Source organism: Acomys russatus, chromosome 22 (genome assembly GCF_903995435.1).
Source record: "Acomys russatus chromosome 22, mAcoRus1.1, whole genome shotgun sequence".
NCBI classification, from domain to species: Eukaryota; Metazoa; Chordata; class Mammalia; order Rodentia; family Muridae; genus Acomys; species Acomys russatus.
In genome coordinates, this window is record NC_067158.1 from 42541620 (window position 1) to 42561786 (window position 20167).

At 48.1% G+C, this 20167-nt stretch overlaps 1 protein-coding gene across 1 annotated transcript in view; it reads right to left on the reverse strand.

Moving 5' to 3' along the window:
- Positions 1 to 5508: 5508 nt before the first annotated feature.
- Positions 5509 to 20167, reverse strand: part of Ccdc149 (coiled-coil domain containing 149) — a 67017-nt gene continuing 52358 nt past the window's right edge. Inside the window, 2 exon segments of the mRNA XM_051164771.1 lie at positions 5509 to 6424; positions 15484 to 15600. Of these exon segments, the coding sequence (XP_051020728.1) occupies positions 5994 to 6424; positions 15484 to 15600 (548 nt within the window). The 3' untranslated portion in view covers positions 5509 to 5993.

The following is a 20167-nucleotide window of genomic DNA, read 5'->3' on the forward strand; positions in this document are numbered from 1 at the left end:
TCTCTGTGTAGCCCTGGCTGTCCTGGAACTTGCTCTGTAGACCAGGCTGGCATCAAACTCATAGATCCACCTGCCTCTGCCTTTTGAGTGCTGGGATTAAAAGCATGTGCCACCATCACCTGGCTTGCCACCTGAGGTTTCAAAGAAGCATTTCTACAGCCAACCAACCAGAGGCCATAGAAGACGGCTTTGCCTTTTCAGCTTTGGAGAGGGGGACGATTGGAGAAGAAGAAAAGTTTGGGAGCTATAAGGCGGACATCTGGTTCTCGGCACAAAACCTCGTGTGCCACCAAGACCGCCCACTGGACTCTGCTTGATCCTTGGCTTCTATTTTTACATCCCTCTTCTTACAGATCTGGCGTATGGGTCTCTTTATATTTGCCGTTTTGACTTCCTGGCCTGCTTGCTAATCATTTTGCCGGTTTGACTCACAGGGTTTGCGTCCATTGCTGGGACTTAAACCCACACTTGTTTTGATTTCTTTCTGTAAAATTAGAAGCATTTGATGCAACGGCTGCACCTACCCACAGCTGGTAAAGCAAAAGTAATGCTCGACCCCTCATAGCTTACACACAATGTAGACAATAATTAGGGATGCTATCTTTAGATGTTAGGATAAGCTGTTTCTCAGAATGGCAGGGATGTTTTTAATTTTTTTTTCTGAGTGCAGCTTATTAGTGCACATACACAAAAATACTAAAGCTCTTAAGGAAATAGAGCAGATCAGTGAGTGCTTTGGCCAACTTAAAAGCCTGCAGGAAGTAAACCAACTGAGTTTAGATCTGCTGTTTGGACAAAATGCATAAAAACCTTCACATTCTCTACAGTTTTCACTGCTGCTATGTGAGCAAAGAGTTTCAAGAGTGACAAATTGTAAGGGATAAGTGGCTACAAGATGCTGGAAGTAACATCCAGCCTGGGCGTAGCCTTGATGAAGGTTGGGGGAAAGGTGACATAGATAATGTAGGCCATTAATCCCCAGCCAGCAAAGTTAATGCTTAAAAAGGTTCATTTTCTGTATGTGGATGATGGGACCAGAAGGGAGCATCCACTTGCCATTGTGCATGGGGGGTGGGGAGGGGGTCCAGAGAACAACTGGTGGAATCCATTACACAGGCTCTGGGCATTGAACTCCAGTTGCCAGGTGTGTGTGTGTGTGTGTGTGTGTGTGTGTGTGTGTGTGTGTGTGTGTCTGCAGCAGGCACCTTTATCCTCTGAGCCATAGAGCCTGCCCTATATTCCTTCTCCCATTTCTCTGCTTCTTCCTCTATCTCCTTCTTTTGCATATGGTGTGTGTGTGTGTGTGTGTGTGTGTGTGTGTGTGTGTGTGTGTGTGAGCACACACACACCTGGGTGACCTCGTGTTTGTTTTCACACCAGTGTGGGCATGCATATGCACATGAAGAGTGGGGAGGGCAAGTTTGATGCCAGATGACTTCTTAGAGGCCCCTCCATTTTACATATTGAGGCAGGGTCTTTTGCTCACTCTGTACCTCACTGTTTTGTCCAGTCTACACCCACACCTCCCACAGGCTTGTATTACAGGAAGGCTGCCACACCCACCCGGACTTTACATGGATGGTGGGATCCAAACTCCAGACCTCAGCCTGTACAGCCAGCTCCTCGCTCACTGAGCCATCTCCCCAGTCTCCAGGCCTCTCTATTTCAGGCAACAGTGGCACAAGATCTAGTTATACATGATACAGGATGGGGGAGGAACCAGAACACTGTGTACAAAGGAGTAGAAGTTATTTCTTTCAATCAAACAAAACTACAATGTAGCAAGTGGTTTTTGTTTGTTTGTTTGTTTGTTTCTGGTTTTGTTTGTTTGTTTGTTTTTAGAAACAGCTCGATGTATATAAGGTTATTTAATGGTGTGTGTGTGTGTGTGTGTGTGTGTGCGATGTCCATTCATGTGTGTGTATGGGGTCCATTCGTGTGTGTGTGTGTGTGTGTGTGTGTGTCAGAGGATGATCAGAAGTGTTACTTGGCAGGCATGGTCTATTATTTTTGTTGTTTTGAGACAGGGTCTCTCATTGGCCCGAAACTCACCAAATAATGATCGTGGCTGCCCAGTGAGCTCCAGGGACCCACCCCTGTTGATTCTGTCTGCATCATGGGACTATAAGTGTGTGGCACCACCCCTGGATTTTTGTGTCATTCTCCCCTGTGCCGTCCCCCCCCCCCCCCCACAGCTTACCTTCTATTCTGGAGCTCAACTCCTGCTTAACAGGCAAAACCTGTATCAAAGGAGTGGTCCTGGCCTCAGTTGAGATTCCTTCCCGACATATTCCCAAGCTCACAGAGGTTCTGCAAAGTGAAACTTTTCTGTATTGTGTGGACTTGCCCTCCATAGCCAAAGGAAAACATTGTCATTTAGCGAGAGGTGTAAATTGCCCCCATGCTGTGTCAAGGTGTTTTGTTTTTGTGCAACTGTACTCTGGAGAGACCAAGCCTTCTTACTTTTCTTGCTTTTCCCTCTAATTAGAGCCTCTTCTACGCTCCTGTTGCCTCTCTCTGATCTTACACCGCTCTCTGTTCAGTCGCCTAGGGGAAAGGACTGCATTAAAGTGTGATTTCATGGTCACCCTTTGACTTTTGGACAGCCTACCTGCTGCCTCCTGAGAAAGTGCTCAGAATCAGGAAGGATGCTTCCAAGCATACCTTCCAGAACACTCCAGCAGAGATCTCCGAAAGAAGGTTGGTACCCAGGCATTCACAGGGCTACACAAAAATGCCAGGAAAACACCTGGATTTGAGGTTTGTGGGGGGAGCGGGTGGGGTGGATTTGTAGAAAACCAAGAAGGACAAAAACAAGTTGTCATTTTAAAGTGACAGATGGGAAGAATCGTATTAATGAGCAAGTAAAATGACCTTTTCAAGCCAGATAGTGGAACAGGAGCAGGCACTCTCAGGGAAGGAATGCAGTAAGAATCCACTGTGTGGAATGCCACCAACAGGGCTCTTTCTGGAGCTTGGCATTGTGATGGATGACGGGAGTGTGCTAGGAAGTCATGCAGGACCCTAAACTAATTTGGTTGACTTAGGTTAGCTGTGGGGAGGAGGCTCTAGTAGGGACCTTCTGGCTAGTGGGCCTCAGAGGCATGCTGAGAAGGGGGAAGTGGAGGGTCAGCCAAAGGGGACAGGAGGGACTTTGGGAGGGAGGGAGTAAGGGTGAGAAAGGCCAGTTTCTCAAGCACCAATCCTTTTCCACAAACACCCTGTGTACTGTTCATACTGAAGGGTTCACAAGCACAGAAAATGCCGATGGCAAATAAGCGCTCTTTCAACCGACCGACCGACCGACTGACTGACTGACTGACTGACCGACCGACCGACTGACTGACTGACTGACTGACTAATGTGGAAAACTAGTAGGACAGGCACACCTGTGGAGGAAGCAAAGGCCAGACCACCATCAGGAAGGTGAGAAGAACACAGTCTTTCCTAACAAACAACAGTTGACCTACAGCTTGAGACCCATGGGTGACATAGTATTCTGCATTATTGAGTGAGAGCAAAGACGATACGTAGGGGTCAAGTCTACTTATTTGCTCACTCTCCTGCCTAAGACATGATTTGGTTCTCTCAGTGTCTTTTTTACGATCTGATATGTAGGGACAGCCCAGAGAGTTCATACCTCCATGAATCTATAACCCATCACAAAAACGTTACTCCCTAGCTAGGTGTTTAGCCATAGGTGTGTTATATGGTGTGACTAACAAAACATGGCAGAATTCCCTTTTTCTTTCCCCTTTGTATCTTAGAAGATGTCTATACATGTATGTGGAGAAATACCCTTGTGACATCAGGTGACGTCTGGAGCTGTTGCAGCCACGCATGCAAGTGACCCAAAACAAGCAAAGATGGGAGACAGATATCCAGATCCCTGGAAAATTCTTGAATGAAGTAGTCCCAAGATGCTCCACTTCAGAAGTTTCTGGTCACACAATAGGATTCATTACCCTACTGTTTAAGTTTCTCTGAGTATGAGCCGTCACTGGGACGAGTATGACCGAGGCAGGTTATATGGTGGAGTTTGGGGAGAGGATGTCATAGCTAACTCTTTAGAAAAACAAACAAACAAACAAACAAATGAAACCATAAGTGGTGCCTAGAACTCTCTTTAATGTCTAGAGAGGAGAAGAGCCATGTTGGGTGGGTACAGCAGAAGTGGGGATGCTTGTTGTCATGGTTACATATGTAACAACATCAGCTTAGTGACCCACATTCCACCTAATAACACATTGAGCTCAAGCTATGGACCCCTGTTATCCTGGTTTCCTAAAGCATAGACCCTGAACCTCACTGCAGTTTCTCGCCCTACAAGACTGTGCTAGAGTTTACGATAAACCCCACTTTCCTGGAAGTGACGAATGGCCCCAAAGATGTTTACCTGTTGGATGTGTGTCCAAACCAGAGCTTCTGGGAGATCAAAGTGTTTCTTTTCCCTTTATTGAGTCACATCGGGCTGGGTTTACCTTGGCTGTTCTAGTGTTCTGTGCAGTTACATTGGCCATGTGTAGCCAGACACATAGAGCCAGCTGTGGCCCCCATCCAGAAAAAAAAAAAAAAAAAAAAAAGAAAGGCACCTTCAGGTCTATTGGCCTGAGTGAGTGCACAGCCTCGGGGCTTCCTTCCCCAGAGGGCTGGCCTTCAGGGACAGGGGACAGACTGAAATACAGGGCACTGGGCCACTGTCTGAAGGTGTACCCTTGTCCTCAAAAATCCCAGGGAACAGATAGGTTTTAGGGTGAATGGGCACACATGCCATCTCTGAGATTCTCTTTCTAGCTGCAGTTTCTGAGATCAGTTCTGGCTCTCAAAGGCGGTGTGAGCTGGGAAGGAGGGAGGTCTTAGCCACCCCCACAGATCTGGGGAGCTGAGCTGAGCCCAACTCAGATGGAAACCTGTGATTCATCTTCACTCTGTGAGGAAGTAACAGGCAGGCCGACTCCTCCCTCCTCTTCCCTTGAACCTTACACTTGTTTTCTCTGTGGTCAAGGCTGCAGTAAACTCATCTTTTCTCCTCACCTATTAGACTACAAGTTCTGAGTCCTGTATTTAAAATTCTAGTACCTGGGCCGGGGGGGGGGGGAGGGCAGATGCTACATTCTGTTGGTGGAGTGAATATGAACAGTTTGGGTTTCAAGTGGTGTGGGAAACTGGGAAACCAAGCATGGAGCGATCCCCAAACCTCAAATATCTACCTCATCCTATACGCAGCTCGGGTTGGATAAAGACAGCTAGTGTTTCTAATATCATCTAAACAACAATGACAACAACAACAAAAATATACAGATTACGGCTGAAAAGTCCCCAGTTCCTGGCAGCTCTGTGTTACCTCTACACAAGTGAAACATCGAGACCTAGGCTAGAAAACTGAGATCTACTCTCAATCAGCAAATAGTCTCTCCAACCTGCAGCCCAACTTCCCCAGCCAGCTCTGGTTCCTTCCACCTGCCACTGTGAAACACTGGGTGTGAAGACAGCCCCATTTCTGGGGGGATCCTCAGAGACCCCTACATGGCAATTTCATTCAACTACATCCTTCCTTCTATCTACCTGGCTATTCCCAGGGTGGGGGTGGGAGGAAACCCTTCCTTTCCCAGCTTGCTCCATCATTTTGATGGGTAACATTAAATGTTAATGGAAAAACATCTTCTCTCTAATACAACAAATGCTGACAGGATAGAAGGATGTGGAAAGGCAGCCATATGGCAAGCACGGTTCTTGTGCCTGGCCATGTTCACAGCAGCACGTCTTCAGCAGACAGAGGTGACACCAAGCAACTCACAGACCAGCTTTAATAAATCAGACAAGAGATGGCACCATCGGGCGTCCCCCAGCTTGTAGCAGGATCAGAGCATTTTCTGTTTGCAGACAGCAAGGTGTTTTAGCAGAAAGTGGCTTGGATGACTGTTCTGAGGCTTCAGCCTTTCTGCGCTGTCCCTGGTGCCTTCAACGTGTCACCCTGTCACTCTCTCTTCCCCTCATGTTTGCACAGGGCTTCTTATGTCTCCACCCTCTGAGATCCCCCTGTCATCTTCCACACTGGATGCTTTGGCTTCAGGCTGCAAGGAAGGTGAGTGGTCCTGGAGGGTTGTGGTGCACTCCCCCTGGGAGGCCGGGCTAGATGGGGACAGGCCTGGCTCACACCTCTGATCCTCTGTGGGAGCCTCCCTTGTGACCTCTTCCAGGTCTGCAGCCTCCTGCCCATCAGTCAGTTGAATGATCTCCCTTCCCACTGTGTTTACTTCTTCTGAAGGTAGCTGGGATAACAGAGAATGACGAAAGTGAGAGCACTGGTCCATGTTGCTTGGCTGGGCCGGGGAGCTGACAGCGGGCTTTCCAGCATCCTCAGGCACTGTCAACACCTCAGCAGCCGCAGAGCTTTCATCTCTCTCCTGCTTCTGAATGTCCCCTGAAAACAGGCAAGGGACAACATCAAAACTCTGGCATCAGGTTTGCCTCACCTTCCTCTCCTGGTAACTTCCACCCAGCCACCTGCCTAAAGCCTTTAAGAACCAATGGCTTAGTATTCTTCCTCCTGCCAGGCAGGGCACTGGATGCCAGGGGGATCCGAGGACTGGTGTTGAGAAGCCAAGCAAGTACCTTCTCCAACGAGGGCTAAGTCACAGGTCCCTGGCAAGTCCTGCCTTATTGCTTAGAGGCCTCCTATGTCCATGGAAGACTAAGGTTGAAGACCAAGGCCATCCTTTGGAAGGTGAGAGAGTACCTAGGCTCTGTAGTAATAAACAGAGAACTCAGCTGCCTTCATAGCGGGAGGATTAGCTTGAGGGAGATTAGTGTCAACCCTACCCTCCTCCTCCCTCAGTACCTCACTGTCTGAGGGGAATAGCTGGTGTTTGCCCAGCTTCGGACATAAGGCTATACGCAAACAGCTTCAAGCTCTCTCCTACAGCATCAGACTCTTGGCCTTAAACACCTCTATCAATCCGAAGCTCTAGAGGTGCAACAAACAGGAGGCAGAAGATAAGAGTTGGGCACTGGGTGCTGGCCCCTTGTGCCCATTTTACTGCATACTTGCTCTATGATCACCACTCATCTGGCCTCAGTTTCTCAGGTAAGCGAAAGGGAGGACTCTGATGTCCCTCCCTGATCTAATAAGTAATAGTGGCATTGTGTGACCAGTAAACAGGGTACCAGGACATGTGCATTCAATACTGGGCTGTGAGTTTCCCACAAGCCAGTGTGTTCTCAGACCTCAGGATCAACAGTGGTGAGGGATATGGGAGATGCATAGCTGGGTGAGTTTAGCATGAGCGTAGGTCTTGGTGCAAACATGAAGGTCCCAGGTGTAAACCATGAATTCTTCCTGGTACTCCTGACTGGAACCACAGTAGAACACTAGTCAGGACCGCCACAGGACACGCATAGGAATGTTCTTAGGATGACAGCTGGCTGGTGGGGCTAGGCTGTGGAAGATTGGCAAGAGGCAGAACACGTATTCCTGTCCTTTCCCTCACACCACACCTTTTGAGGGAGCCATGCTGATTCCAGATTGTTTCGACACTGTTCACTTTCTTTGCAAGGCCCTACTGGTCCACACCTGATGACCTGAAGCCTCAGTTTCCAAGGCTGTATGTGCACATGTATACACGGATACAAGGATATGTACACGTGTCCTTCCAGCCAATCAACATACCTGTGATCCGTGTGCAGTCATCTTGTCTGGGTGAAAGATGTCTAGGACTTATGAGACATACCTGTGTGTTCGTGGGGCCCTTCCTTTCAGAGAGGGACTGATACGTGGAATAGGGATTGGAAAGACCTGACCAGAAGGTAGGTGGCACCTTCCAACTGCCAGCCCAGATTTAAACAAAACAAAACAAAACAACAACAACAACAAAACCAGCGGCAGAGGAAGGCAGCAAGCATGGCGGGAGAGCTGCTTACATCAGCTCATACCAAGCACCAGAGTCTCTGGCTTTCAAGCATAGAATCAATACCAGCAACTCTCTAGAAACTTCCAGGCATTTCAGCTTGGGGCTGGGACTGCTGAGGCATCCTGCTTTCTGCCTATAGAACTTGGACCTGCCTGTTGTTGGGCTACCAGTTCCCATGGTGCAGCCTGGCCAATAAGAACCTTTTCTTGGTTCACTTCCTCTAGAAGGCCAGGCCTAAGACGATATCCCTTAGGTCTCCGCATGAACCACTCCATTTTCTCCAGCTCTTAAGTACTTCTGATCAGCTTGGACTTTCTGCCTGGGTGCCCCTCTCTGCTGGGAGATGCTCTATACAGATGACATACCTTATCTGATTGTCAACTTAGGTCCATGAGGTTGGGAGCCTCAACTGATTGGTCAACAGCATCTGACATTGTCTGAACATTCAAGACTATTTTAAAAACAGAATTTAACCCTTTTTTTTTGTTGTTGTTTATTTGTTTTTAGTAGAAATATAACATATGGGGGGAGAGCTGGAGAAGGCTATCATTACAGTAATGAATACAGAGATAATCAACATAGAAAAAGAAAAATGTGTTGTATGCGTTGGGGGTGTTAGTGGGAACTGAACCTAAGGCCTTACACAAGCTAGGCAGTCTCTCTACCACTGAGCTACGTTCCTAGCCCTCAGGTTTTGGCTCACAGTTTTAGGGGTGCTAGCTCATAATGAGCTCTCTGTTACTTTGTGCCAGGCTGCTCATTGTGACAGAAACACAAGGATAACAGAACATGCTCTCTTAGGACAGAAAAGGGAAAGAAAAACTGAGGAAAAATTCAGAGAAGGGGGAGGGGGTCCCACTAGCTCTTCAAGGGTCTCCCCAAGCACCTGATGACCTTGCTCTAGGCCCCACTTTGTAATTGTTTCACTGCTTTCCTTTTCTCAATTTTTATTAATGCCTTGGGTCTGTCTCCAGTGCCTCCCCGGTGAAGTCTGTAGTGTCAGGTCTTGCATTCTTCACTCGGTCCCGCCCTCTGTCTCCTCTGTGACATGTGTTCCTCCCAGCCACAGCCCTTTCCCTGGCCAGCTCTGTCTGTGGTTTCTGGAACAGCACAGTTTTCCTGTTTCCAGTCTGTTTCTGGGTGCACATAGATTAACGTTTTGTGGCTAGTAACACATGACCACTACCTTGGCACACACGTCTATTTTCTTACAGCTCTGGAGCTCGGAACTCCTAAGGAGGCCCTCTGGGAAGAACGGGAGTGCAGTCACTGGGTGACTCCAGGGCACACTTCATTCCTCACTGTTCCCAGGTTTTGGTGGCTTCTTGGCTTGTGGCAAAATTCCTCTGGTGCCCATTTTCATAGCCACATCACCTTGGCTTATGTGGGGGCGGGGGAAGGGGGCACACCTCTCTCCTGCCTCCATCTTGTAAGATGATCCATTTAGGACCTAGATGTACAATCCAGAATCATCTTCTCACGCCAAAGCCCATAGATGCATCCTATCTGCAAAGCACTTCAATCGTGGGAGACAAGACTGGGCGGTTCCATTGCAGAGTGTTGCTGAGCTTTCTACATGCACACGAGCTCCTCATTTCCTTTGTTGACCCCGTGTCTATTCCCAGTGCTCTCGGTACACATTCCTGGGTCTCTGTCTTGTTTCTCTTTCCTTCTTTCCACTCAGCTATTGGCAATCTAACTCCCACCCATGTGGGCATCTCTCACACCTGCTCATCTGGCTTCCCAGAAAAGATGTAGACTTGTGATTCTAGTGTCCAGTTGGACCCACTCCCACCGTATCCCACCACCTGCCTGGAGAATCTGTTGGTATATTCTAGAAATGGCTTCCCCCAAGACCTGCAATGTCACCTAACTTGGCACACTCCAGGGTCAACTAAGCTGGGTTTGTGGGGACTCACAGAGACTGAACCACCAACCAAAGAACATACATGATCTGGAACTAGTCCCCTACATACATGTAACAGATGTGTCATGTAGCAGCGTGGTCAACATGTGAGTCCCCTAACAATGGGAGTAGGGTGCCGCTCTGACTGTTGACTGCTACCGGATCCTATCTGGGCTGCCTTGCCAGGCCCTAGTGAGAGAAGATGCACTTAGTCCTGCTGCAACTTGAGGTACCAGGGGGTTCATACCCCTTGGGGGCAGCTCCCCTTCTCTGAGAAGGAGAAGGAGGAATGGCGGGGAGCCAGATGTGAGGGTGGGACTGGGAGGAGAGGAGGGAGGAGACTAGTATCAGTCTGTAAAGTGATTCAATAAAGAGAGGGGGGAGGGAGAAATGCGCCCCCCCCCACCCTGGCTGGCAAGCCTGCTCCCGTCAGCCATTTCAACACTGCTTTTTGATCACACGGACTTGAGGACTTCAGACTTGAAAGCCACATGAGTGTCCTTTATCCTTTTCACCATTTGTGAAATGTAAAGTTCTAGCTCTGCCTTTCAGCACTGCACATGAAACCAGTGTCCTCTCCTGAGTCACAGGTTGAAGCCTCCATTCCTGTCCCCGATTCAAAGGGGGGCAGGGCATTTGAAGGTGAGACTTTGGGTAAGGTTTAGACGCAGTGTGGATATGGGCCACTCGCCACAGGTTCAGGGCCCTCATAGGAAGAGGAGACCAGAGTCTTCTCTTTCTCCATGTGAACACACATGTGAGTACATAGCCAAGACAGAAGAGCGTGTACTGACACCCGAGCCCTCCCAGCCTCAGAACCACAGTCAGTGCATAATGCAGCCAGACTGTGGGGCTCCAATCTAATGCATCTGGCAGCTCTCACCCTTATCCTCCCCGGCCACCACCACTCCACCCCAGGTTCAGGTGGATGTGGCCCTCACAGCTCAACAAACAGGCAAATGACACAGGAAACAAGTTCACCCAGCCCTGGATCTCAGCAGCTCAACCCTAGCCCCAGACAGGTACCAGGTGAGTGTTAACTGCGTAAAAAGGACGAAGTACAAATCTGAGAGGATTCCTTATATAACTTAGACATATTACATATTTTAAAATGCAAGCCTATGTCATTGGATACGTCAGGTGAACTATAACATGAAAAGCAGGCATCATCTGAAAAGGCTGAGTTAAAAATGCAGCTTGGAATTTCTGCAACACGTGGAAATTTATTACATCTGTGATCCATTTGAATGCAATGCATAAAAAAGTATTGATGGCTGTGACTGGCCAAGGGTGGGAGCTTTGAATATGTACATTTAATTAAATAAATGTTCATTTGGGAGCAGTTAGTTGACTAGTATGTGCTTAAAGTTCTAAGAAAGTTTGCAATCACTGTTGGGTTGACAGAATCCATTTGTAGAGTCCAAAGCAGTTGCTAGAGAGGCTTTTGAGTGTCCCTAACATCTAAAGCATAGTGGTTATACCAACTGACTGGGTCTCTATGCATTATACCCATGTGTGACATGTCAATGGCATAGCTAAGTACGGACATTACGTGTCAATTTAAAATAGTTTTTTAAATCTCTGAAGCCTGGTTAAAGCAGATCTGAAGAACCCTCCAGAAGAATCTAAACTGCATCAGGTACTCTACAAGGCTTAAGTGGTCCAGCCAAGGTGCAGAGGATTGCTCACACAGAAGGAAGTGGTAGAGTCACACACTGTGGGTGCAATGGGTGGTAAACACACTGGAGCCACTGGGAGGAGGCGGTGGCCTTCGCCTGAGCAAGGCAAGTCTTGCCTCTTGTCCCCAAACCTCTCCCATCTACTTCTCCTGATACAAATTTGTTTTTTCACATTTAAAAGGAGCCATTTCCTTTGCCTCAGCCTTCTGGATAGCCACAGAAGAACCCCAGGGACAGACTCTGGACCAATTTTTTTTTCCCCCTCTCATTTTCAAGTCTGTATTCCATTGTGGCTACCTTGTGTCTCACTCTTCCCCACAAGTCTTCGCCTGGAGAGTGACCCTAGCACTTGTCCTTACAACAAAATACATGAACACACATATGAGTAAAAGAAGCCTTGAATTGAAAACAAAAAATTACCTGCCATGATCTGTTCAGCCAAGATAAGAGTGTGCGCAGTTTTCAATAGGGTCACGCTCCAATCCAGGCCAGTGGCCTCCCTACAGCTTGGCTATTCCGAGCTACAGGGACCTGCACCTGGGAGGTGCCCCACCTCTCATATACTGGGCTCAGGCTGCAGGCTTTCATAAGGTCCCAGGTGGTGGGGGTTCCCACTACAGTGTGAGAAGCACTGTGACCCTAAAGCACACGCCTCACTATGTCTTCCTTCATGTAGAAACCCTTCAGTGGCTGCAGATTCTGGAGACCAGGGTCCAAGCTTATAGCCTAGCATTCATCCATTCCTCTCTGTGTCTGACATCCCAGCTCCTCTCCTTGTATCCAGCCATGTCAGTCCCTCCTGGCACTACCCCTTCCCCCCCCCCCCCCCCCCCCCCCCGGGGCCTTTGGCGATGTCCCTTCTCCCTGCAGATCTCATTCCTTTCTCGGGGCAGCCCAGCCCCTACCTCCTCCATGACGATTAAATCTGTCCATAAACCCTATTCCTGGCTACGAACTTCCCATAAGGCAAAGTCTGGACCTCCTGGAACTTAGTGCTTTTCCCCCACCTCAAATTGTTACTTATAACTAACTACCTCCAGTGCAAAGTCTTGCCTGATTAATTTTTTTTTTAACTTTGCCAATGTTCTACGGCAGAGCCTCAATAAATATCTTACTAAGTGCTTGGATATATGGACTTATGCATGTATTCATGAAAAAGTGAATCTATTAGCATACATCCTAAATATTATGCATCACTTTATGAAAGCAACTTCAATTTATAGTATTCATTTCAGGGTATATTCAGGTTAACCACCCTAAAACGTCTCAAAATGGCGGTTTCTGAAAAGAGATAGAGACGTCTTAACTCCTGCAAATATTTAGCTACATCCAAGGCAGCACAGGGAAGAAGCCACATCGATTTCATATGAACAAATGAAAATCCTCATACTGGCTGTAGAGGGACATAAGAAACACTGTCAAAGACGACCACGCTCCCAGAGGAGTGGGAAGTGTTATTCAAAAGGAGCAGATTATGGTGTTTCCTACAGCTATGTTTTTTTTTTTTTTTTCACCAGTGTGAGATGAATAAACTCCTCCTGGAAATTACTCTCATGAAATTACTTCTCCTGAGACAGTTAATAGTATATTCTGGTGCCCCCGAAAAATTAATTAACCTTCTTCAGAACAGGCTCACCCCTAAACCATTGGCAGCCGTGTTTTTACTGTGGCTCAGGTGAGACCTTTTCCATCCTCATTTACATCTAAGGAAAGCTGGTCTGAGTTATGCCGGGGCCTTTGGTTGCGGGTGCTGCGCCTCGTTCAGTTCCCTCCTGTGATATTCCAATCCTGTCTAGATGTGTGAACCTTGTCACCATCTATCTCTTTTTCCTTTGCCCTTTCTCCTTCTCTTCTTCCTTCTCCTCCCCCTTCTTTTAAAGTGAAAAAAAAAATCTTTGAGGCTACCTGGGAAACGTTTCTATTTTACACTTTTGTTTGGGGGGGGGTTAGAAGAGAGGGGAGGGGTGAGGGGGATGAAGAAGAGAGTCCCACTGTTACCATCATAGGCTAAATGCAGCAACAGAACAGGGTGATGATGGGTACCAGGAGGAGACGGTGGACCCGGGAAGAGGATGGGGGACACTAGCTGTGGTTCTATTGTCTGCTCTTATCTATTTTTCTTTTCCTGAGAGAGGCTGGAGAGCTTGTCCTGGAGTAGGAACAACACAGGTTCTGGATGTTGGGATTGTGCGTACAACAGTGATTACCAACCCTCCCCTTTTCCCTCGTGTTGATCTAGAAGGCACCCGGAAAAAGTGCTGAAGTCAATTATCAGTACACCGGAAAAGTTTTTAAACATGTGACCGTGCCGTGCCTTCACTAAGACCTCAGTCTTTTGCTATGGGAAGTAAATCTCCGAATGCTCAGATTCTAGGCGTTGACTCTTAAGCCAGCCATGGGAAGCTTTACGTTTGCATTAATTACAGGCTTGTAACACTGACATTTCCATAAAAGACTTTATGAATTAGCCCAAAGTTGGAAAATATTATTGCAAATAGTAGTAATTAATCTAGGCTGCTGTCGCAAACAGAATTAATATCATTAATACGTATTAGTCCCAATATACACATCAATAGGGACGAGGCAGATGCTCATGACAGAGTGGAAAGAAAAATACTGTTTCCTTTCTAAAAGATGAAGAAGAAACGATGTTGTAGAAAAGATTGTTGTTAGTCCCCTAAAAATGTGTCCCTCCACTCATAAGCCCAAAGGGGACATTTGTCATCTTTTGTTGGTTGTCTGTCTGGGCTTTGTCCTCCTTCATGTGGCAGCTTCCAGTTGGGACTAATCAGGCCACAGCAGTGATGAGGCCATTGGGACAGTGACAGCCTCTCAGAGAGTGCATCCTTGCTCCCACCCAGAGCTGGCTCAGGACAGACAGGGACAATGCCCCCTGATGGCGGGACTCTGGAAGCTATCATTTTGAATCAGCCCCTCACTCATGCTGCCCTTGCAAAGACTAAGACAGCAAGAGCCCATTTCAGTGTAGCAGGCTCCGGGCCACCCGGAGGCTCAGCAAGCTCAGAGCACAGAGAGGCTCCAGCAGGCGCTCCTGTGAGGACACAGGCTGCCAGCATGCCATGACCACTGGCCACAACACAAGGCTGTAGTGTTGGGGGCCAGTACTCCAGGCAGCAAGTGCTGGGGGCTGCAAAGATCCAGTTCAAGCTTTCTGGCCAGGGTGGATTCACCAGGGTCACAGGCTGCACCCTGAAATTCTATGCTTCTGTTGAAAACCTAGAAATGTCTTCTGCTTCTACTTTCTGGCAATGTGCTGAGGGATCCTAACAGTTAGAGACTGTAGTGGGCACAACCACCTGTACATCCGAATGAGTCCTATGTCTTCCCACTAACGCTCCAAGCTGTAAGTTGTAAATTGGCTTGTTCCACAGTACGAGCTAAATGCTAGAGCTGGTCAACCTGTCTTGCTACAAGGTCACTCGCTCATCAGGGAGGAGGGTGTGCTAGGTCAGCCTGACTAGCCGAGAGTCAAAGTCAAGACAGGAAGTATAACTTGGAAACTCTGAGCAGGGTGAAAAACGGGTGGCACGACGTGGTCACGGGTCAGTCCTATAGCTGAAGGATGAATGTGGGACCCGATCAAGGATGGGTTGGAATGTGGGGAGACTAGGAGAGGAGCCTCCAATGACACAGTGAGGGACCAGACTGAGCCCCACGTGGGAAGGCCAAGAAACCCCATAGAATGACTTTGGCTATAGGCCGGATGTGGATGGGGAAGAGATACTGGTAAGGGTTGATGACTAAAAGGTTCCGAGCCTGAGTAACCAAGAAGGTGGCAAAAAAAAAAAAAAAAAAAAGGAAGCAGAATGAGTTGTAGGTTGTAGATGTCACAGTGAAGAAGGTCAGCCTGCTGGCAAATCCCAGGCTCTGAGAAAGAGGAGATTGCAGCTGCAGATAGAAGTGTATGCATGTGTGCATGCATGGGTGTGTGGACCAGGAAAAGACAGCAACCCTGAGATACACTTACCATCCCTGACACTCTCCTTGTTCTCCACGGGCTGTTCCACAAACTTCAGCAGTGATGACTTTGACCTCTGTATGGTGGGGAGAGTCTGGTCACTGAACAGTATGGCGTCCTTGCCCCCTGTAAGAAAGATGGGAACGTTGGCTTGTCATGTCACTGAGCTAGCTGGGTAACATTTACAACCTGGAACAGTTTTAAATGTCCACTTGACGCACTATGGAATCATCTGGGAAGAGGGGCTGCCTAGATCAGGTTGGCTTCTGAGGTATTAATATAATGAATTGATTGAAGTGGAAAGACCAGCCCACTGTGGGTGACACCATTCCCTAGCCAGGGGATTTGGGATTGTATAAAAGTAAAGAAAATTAGCTGAGCATGATCATGCACACACTCTCTCTCTGCCCGTAACTGGGGATGTGACTAGATGCTTCCAGTTTCTGCCATCTTGGCTTTCCCACAATCTAGAATTGTAAGCTGAATATACCCCTTCTCTCTCTCTCTCTCTCTCTCTCTCTCTCTCTCTCTCTCTCTCTCTCTCTCTCTCTCGCTTTCTTGCTCTTTGACTTTCTTGGTTTCTCTCTTTTCTGGGGCGCCCCTCCTCTCTTTTCCCTCCCCTTTCATAATAAACTTCTTTTCCAATATTAAAAAAAAAAAAAGGAAACGAAACTAAGACACTCCTATACAATGAGATAGCTATTTGGTTAGGAAATGCCTTCAAATGTGGGCAGTACAAGTAATGAAGTCAGTAGGTCTTTCTCTAGTGAGGATAGATCAGGGCAGTATCCGTGATAGAAGACCTTGACTCATTTCCCAGGAATTGCTGCCCACGAGTGTCACCAATAAAGGGCAGCTCATGTGGCCATGAAGAACTAAGAAGCTGGGTGGGACAAGAGCAGTAGAAGCAGCAGGGACCTTGGTGGGGACAATGTATTAACTGTGCTATGGACAGAGTCACCTGCTAACTAGGTGACAGCAAGAGTGTCACTTTACCTCTCAAATCATCATATTTCTCATCACAGGTAGTTGTGAAGACAAAAAGAACTGGCCAGGTGAAAGTCTTGGATGTTTATAGAGTATTCAACAAATGTTAACCTGCTGAAATCACCGGCAAGGACTCTCACACAGCTGATACTAGTCCTAATTACATCTGGTCATGTCAACTATGTAGCTCTGTTGCCAGGCAGGTGGTATCAAGCCCTCCACACCATCCCAGCTGTATTCTCACTTGGAATATGCACTCAGCTTAACCTTGTCACCTATTAGTGTGACCTCTCCAAAGAGGGTAGGGAAGGTTTGGGGTGGATGAGAGGGCCAAGGGAAATGCACCGCACTTCCATTGCAGAGGACAGAGCAGGTCACACAGATGAGCCGCAGGGACGAACAGCTTCAAACATGAGCAAAACAAACAGACACATTGGCCCCAAATGCATGGATGAACAGTGATGCCATCTACAAGGACAGGAGGACTCATAGGCATGGTAATGATGCCAAGTCTTGGCTTGAAAGACTTTAGGGTTTTCTGGGTGGAAACCATTGGGCCTAAAACAAAAGCTCCAGATCATGAATCTAACTTGGGTTCCAGTCTGGCTTAGAGTAAGATTTTCTCTGAAGTGCCATGATCTTAACTTGTTTCCCCATTCATTAGAGCCCAGAAGGCCACTTGGGTAAAAACATATGTCTATACCTCCTTTAGAGAATCAGATGAAGTCAAGCACATCTCATCACTGTTGTCTTAGGCAGCTCCTGATTTTTAGAGAACTGTCCTATTAAGTTGATTGACTTGTGTTAGAGAGTTCTGCACACAGTAGGCACTTACAAAATGCCTGATAAGGTCTGTGTTGCTGACTGAAATGTCTACTGGGTCCTGGCATCTGGCATGCTTGGCGTTTGCTGCTGCCTTGGGCAAATGGCAAGTGAAGGCTCAAGAATCTTTTGTGTTCGTTGTTTTTAGAGACAGGGTTTCTCTGTGTAGCCTTGGCTGTCCTGGACTCACCATGAGTTCAGGCTGGCCTCAAACTCACAGTGATTTGCCTATCTCTGCCTCCCTGAGTGCTAGGATTAAAGATGTGATCCACTATGCCCAGCTGGATCAACGGCCTTTAGGTTCCCAGTCTCCTGAGTGTCCGGCCAGCTGAGGAGAAGCTTCTTTGGGCTGACCCTGAGGCTCTGACAGGCACTTCCACTCCCTCAGGTGGAAGAACTCTAGAAACGTCAGTGTTACCATCTGGAAAGGTTTCCCCGAGAGCACTGTGGGGTTTCCATTCAGGGTGACATGGGAAGCCCTCAGAATGACATCCACAGCTGGCCCCCCTTCTAGAGTGCGAAAACACAATCTGCATTTGTGAATTCTTGGTGGCAGGCTGTAGGGAACACAGCAGGCAACAGGTGCCTCGTGGCCAATTTCTTTTCTTTATATCCATCATAGCAACACAGTACAGCCACAAGTCAAGGTCAGGACTGTTATTTCATGTCCGCCTGTCTCTGGCAGGAGGATTGACAGCACACCAGCCTCCTGGGGAGGCTCCACCCCCTCTACAGCAACCCAGCCTTCAAGCCTCTGCCCTGGTGCAAGGAGTCAGACATAGAGACAGGAGCAGGAACTGGCAGTGGTCATACCAGCCCGGGGGGCCCCTCTCGTGGGAATTCCTTACAGTGCAATGTCTCCTTGGCCGCACAAACCCTAGGACTTCTTCCATGCGAGGAAGTAAGTTTGCGTGTGGCTCCGCACAAACACGAGAGAATTCTGCAAAAACCTGAGCAAAGAGCATGGCGAGAAGGCAAGCAAGCCAGCTTTTGTCCACACCAGTCACAGTGGGGTGAGAAGACAAGCCTCCTCAAACTCCTGTCTGGAGATGGTACTCCCCGTCCTCATACTAGCAACAGGGCAAGATCTGGTCACTCTTTCCATGTGTGTAAATTCAAAGCCTTTCTTAGAAGGCTCTTGGTTCCGCTGTCTCTCTGAAGGACTGAAGCCAGCTGTGGCCACTGAGCTGAGCTCTGATTGGATAGTCTGGCCGTCTAAGCTTTCATCTGGCTTTTATGAATAGAGGGGAGGCTGTGTCAGGGAGGAAATTCTGCACACTGGGTCAAAGGACACAAAAAGCACCACGGCAGAAGGCCACATGGGCTTCTTATTCAGCTAGAGCCCGAGTGCCTGCAAGCTCTGCTGAGGCCATATGGCACCAACGCTCTCATTCCTGCCGCTAAAAATGAACCAAGTACTTTCAGCTCCCACATTTTCCTCCTCAGGCTGATGCCTGGAAAGGGAGATAGAGTGAAAACGAAAAGCTCCAGAAGCCAGACTCTGGCCTCCAGCCAGATTGTTTTCTGGCTTTTGGCATGTCTGTGGATTGTGTCTGTGCTCCCCCACCTCTGCTCTGTTGAGGTGTGCATGTGGCAGAGGTGGGGGGGGGGGCTCGGGGAGTGGGTAGGGGTGCGGGGGTAGGTGTGTGTGTCTTAGAAGACAATCTTGGATGTTGGTCCTTGCCCCCCCGCCCGCCCCATTGACTATCTGGCCCATGTGCTTCCAGAGTTTCTTCTCTCTCCCCATCTCATCCAGCCATAGGAGCACTGGGGTTACAAGTGCTAACCTGCCTGGCTTTATATGGCTTCTGGGGATTCGAACTCAAGTCTCCACACTTGTGCCGCAAGCATATTACCCAAGAGCCCATCTCCCAGGCCCCAGTGTTTCTTTGTACAATGCGAACACATCTGGGATAACGCTCCTCAGAGCTACCTATATAGATCTTCAAGAATCCGAGAGAAGGATACCAACAGGATCAGTACTGGCTTGGGAATCATGGCCTGCAGTTTCTAATAGCTCCGTAGTAGCCCCCTAGCTCTGTCACTATCAAGGCAAAACAGCTTGGGATGGTCTCACCCCCGATGACTTTTTTTTTTTTTTTTTTTTTTGCTAGAGCCTGTAACATTTGTCAAATAGGTGCGCTCTACAACAAGATCACAAAGTGACCCCAAGTCTACCAAACACCACCAAGAACTCTACAATGAGGCTGAGGAATGGAACTTATTGGTAGCGTACTTGTCTAGCGTGCATTTGTCCCTGGGTTCAATCCACAGCCCTAATGAACAAGGTGTGACAGTGAATGCCTGTGAGGCTAACACTTGGGAGGTTGAGGGAGGAGGATGAGAGCTTCAAGGTCATCTGCGGCTACTGTAGCAAGTTCAAGGCTAGACTGGACTCTGTGAGACTCTGTCTCATAAAACAAAATAAAACTTTATGGTGTAGGTCAGGAGTGGAAGAGAGGGAAAGCAGAGACATGCAAAGCCTTCTGCCATGTGGACTTTGCCCACCAGAGTATCGAAGAGGTGTTTCTGCCTTCTGGATCCCTCCTCTCTGCTCAGAAGTCCGTATCCACTCGCACCATTTGCCTGTGTATCTTGGCTTGGAACTTCAGTCATCCAGCACCCGTAGACGATGGCTTATAAAACTTGAAACACCCAAGTCTAATGTTACCTTCTATGACCTCCTGTGTCATCTAACTCCCTATTTCCTATGTTCTAAAATGAACATATCAGACTAGATTAGCGAAGGGGGACATGCTCTTCCACGTGTCAGCTCTGACTGGAAGTTGGCCAACGTGGAAGACTGCCACATCAGCAAGAGCAACTGCTGTGATAGATTAGCGATGTCTGTCACTGGTGTGCAAATGGGTGTGCACACCGAGTA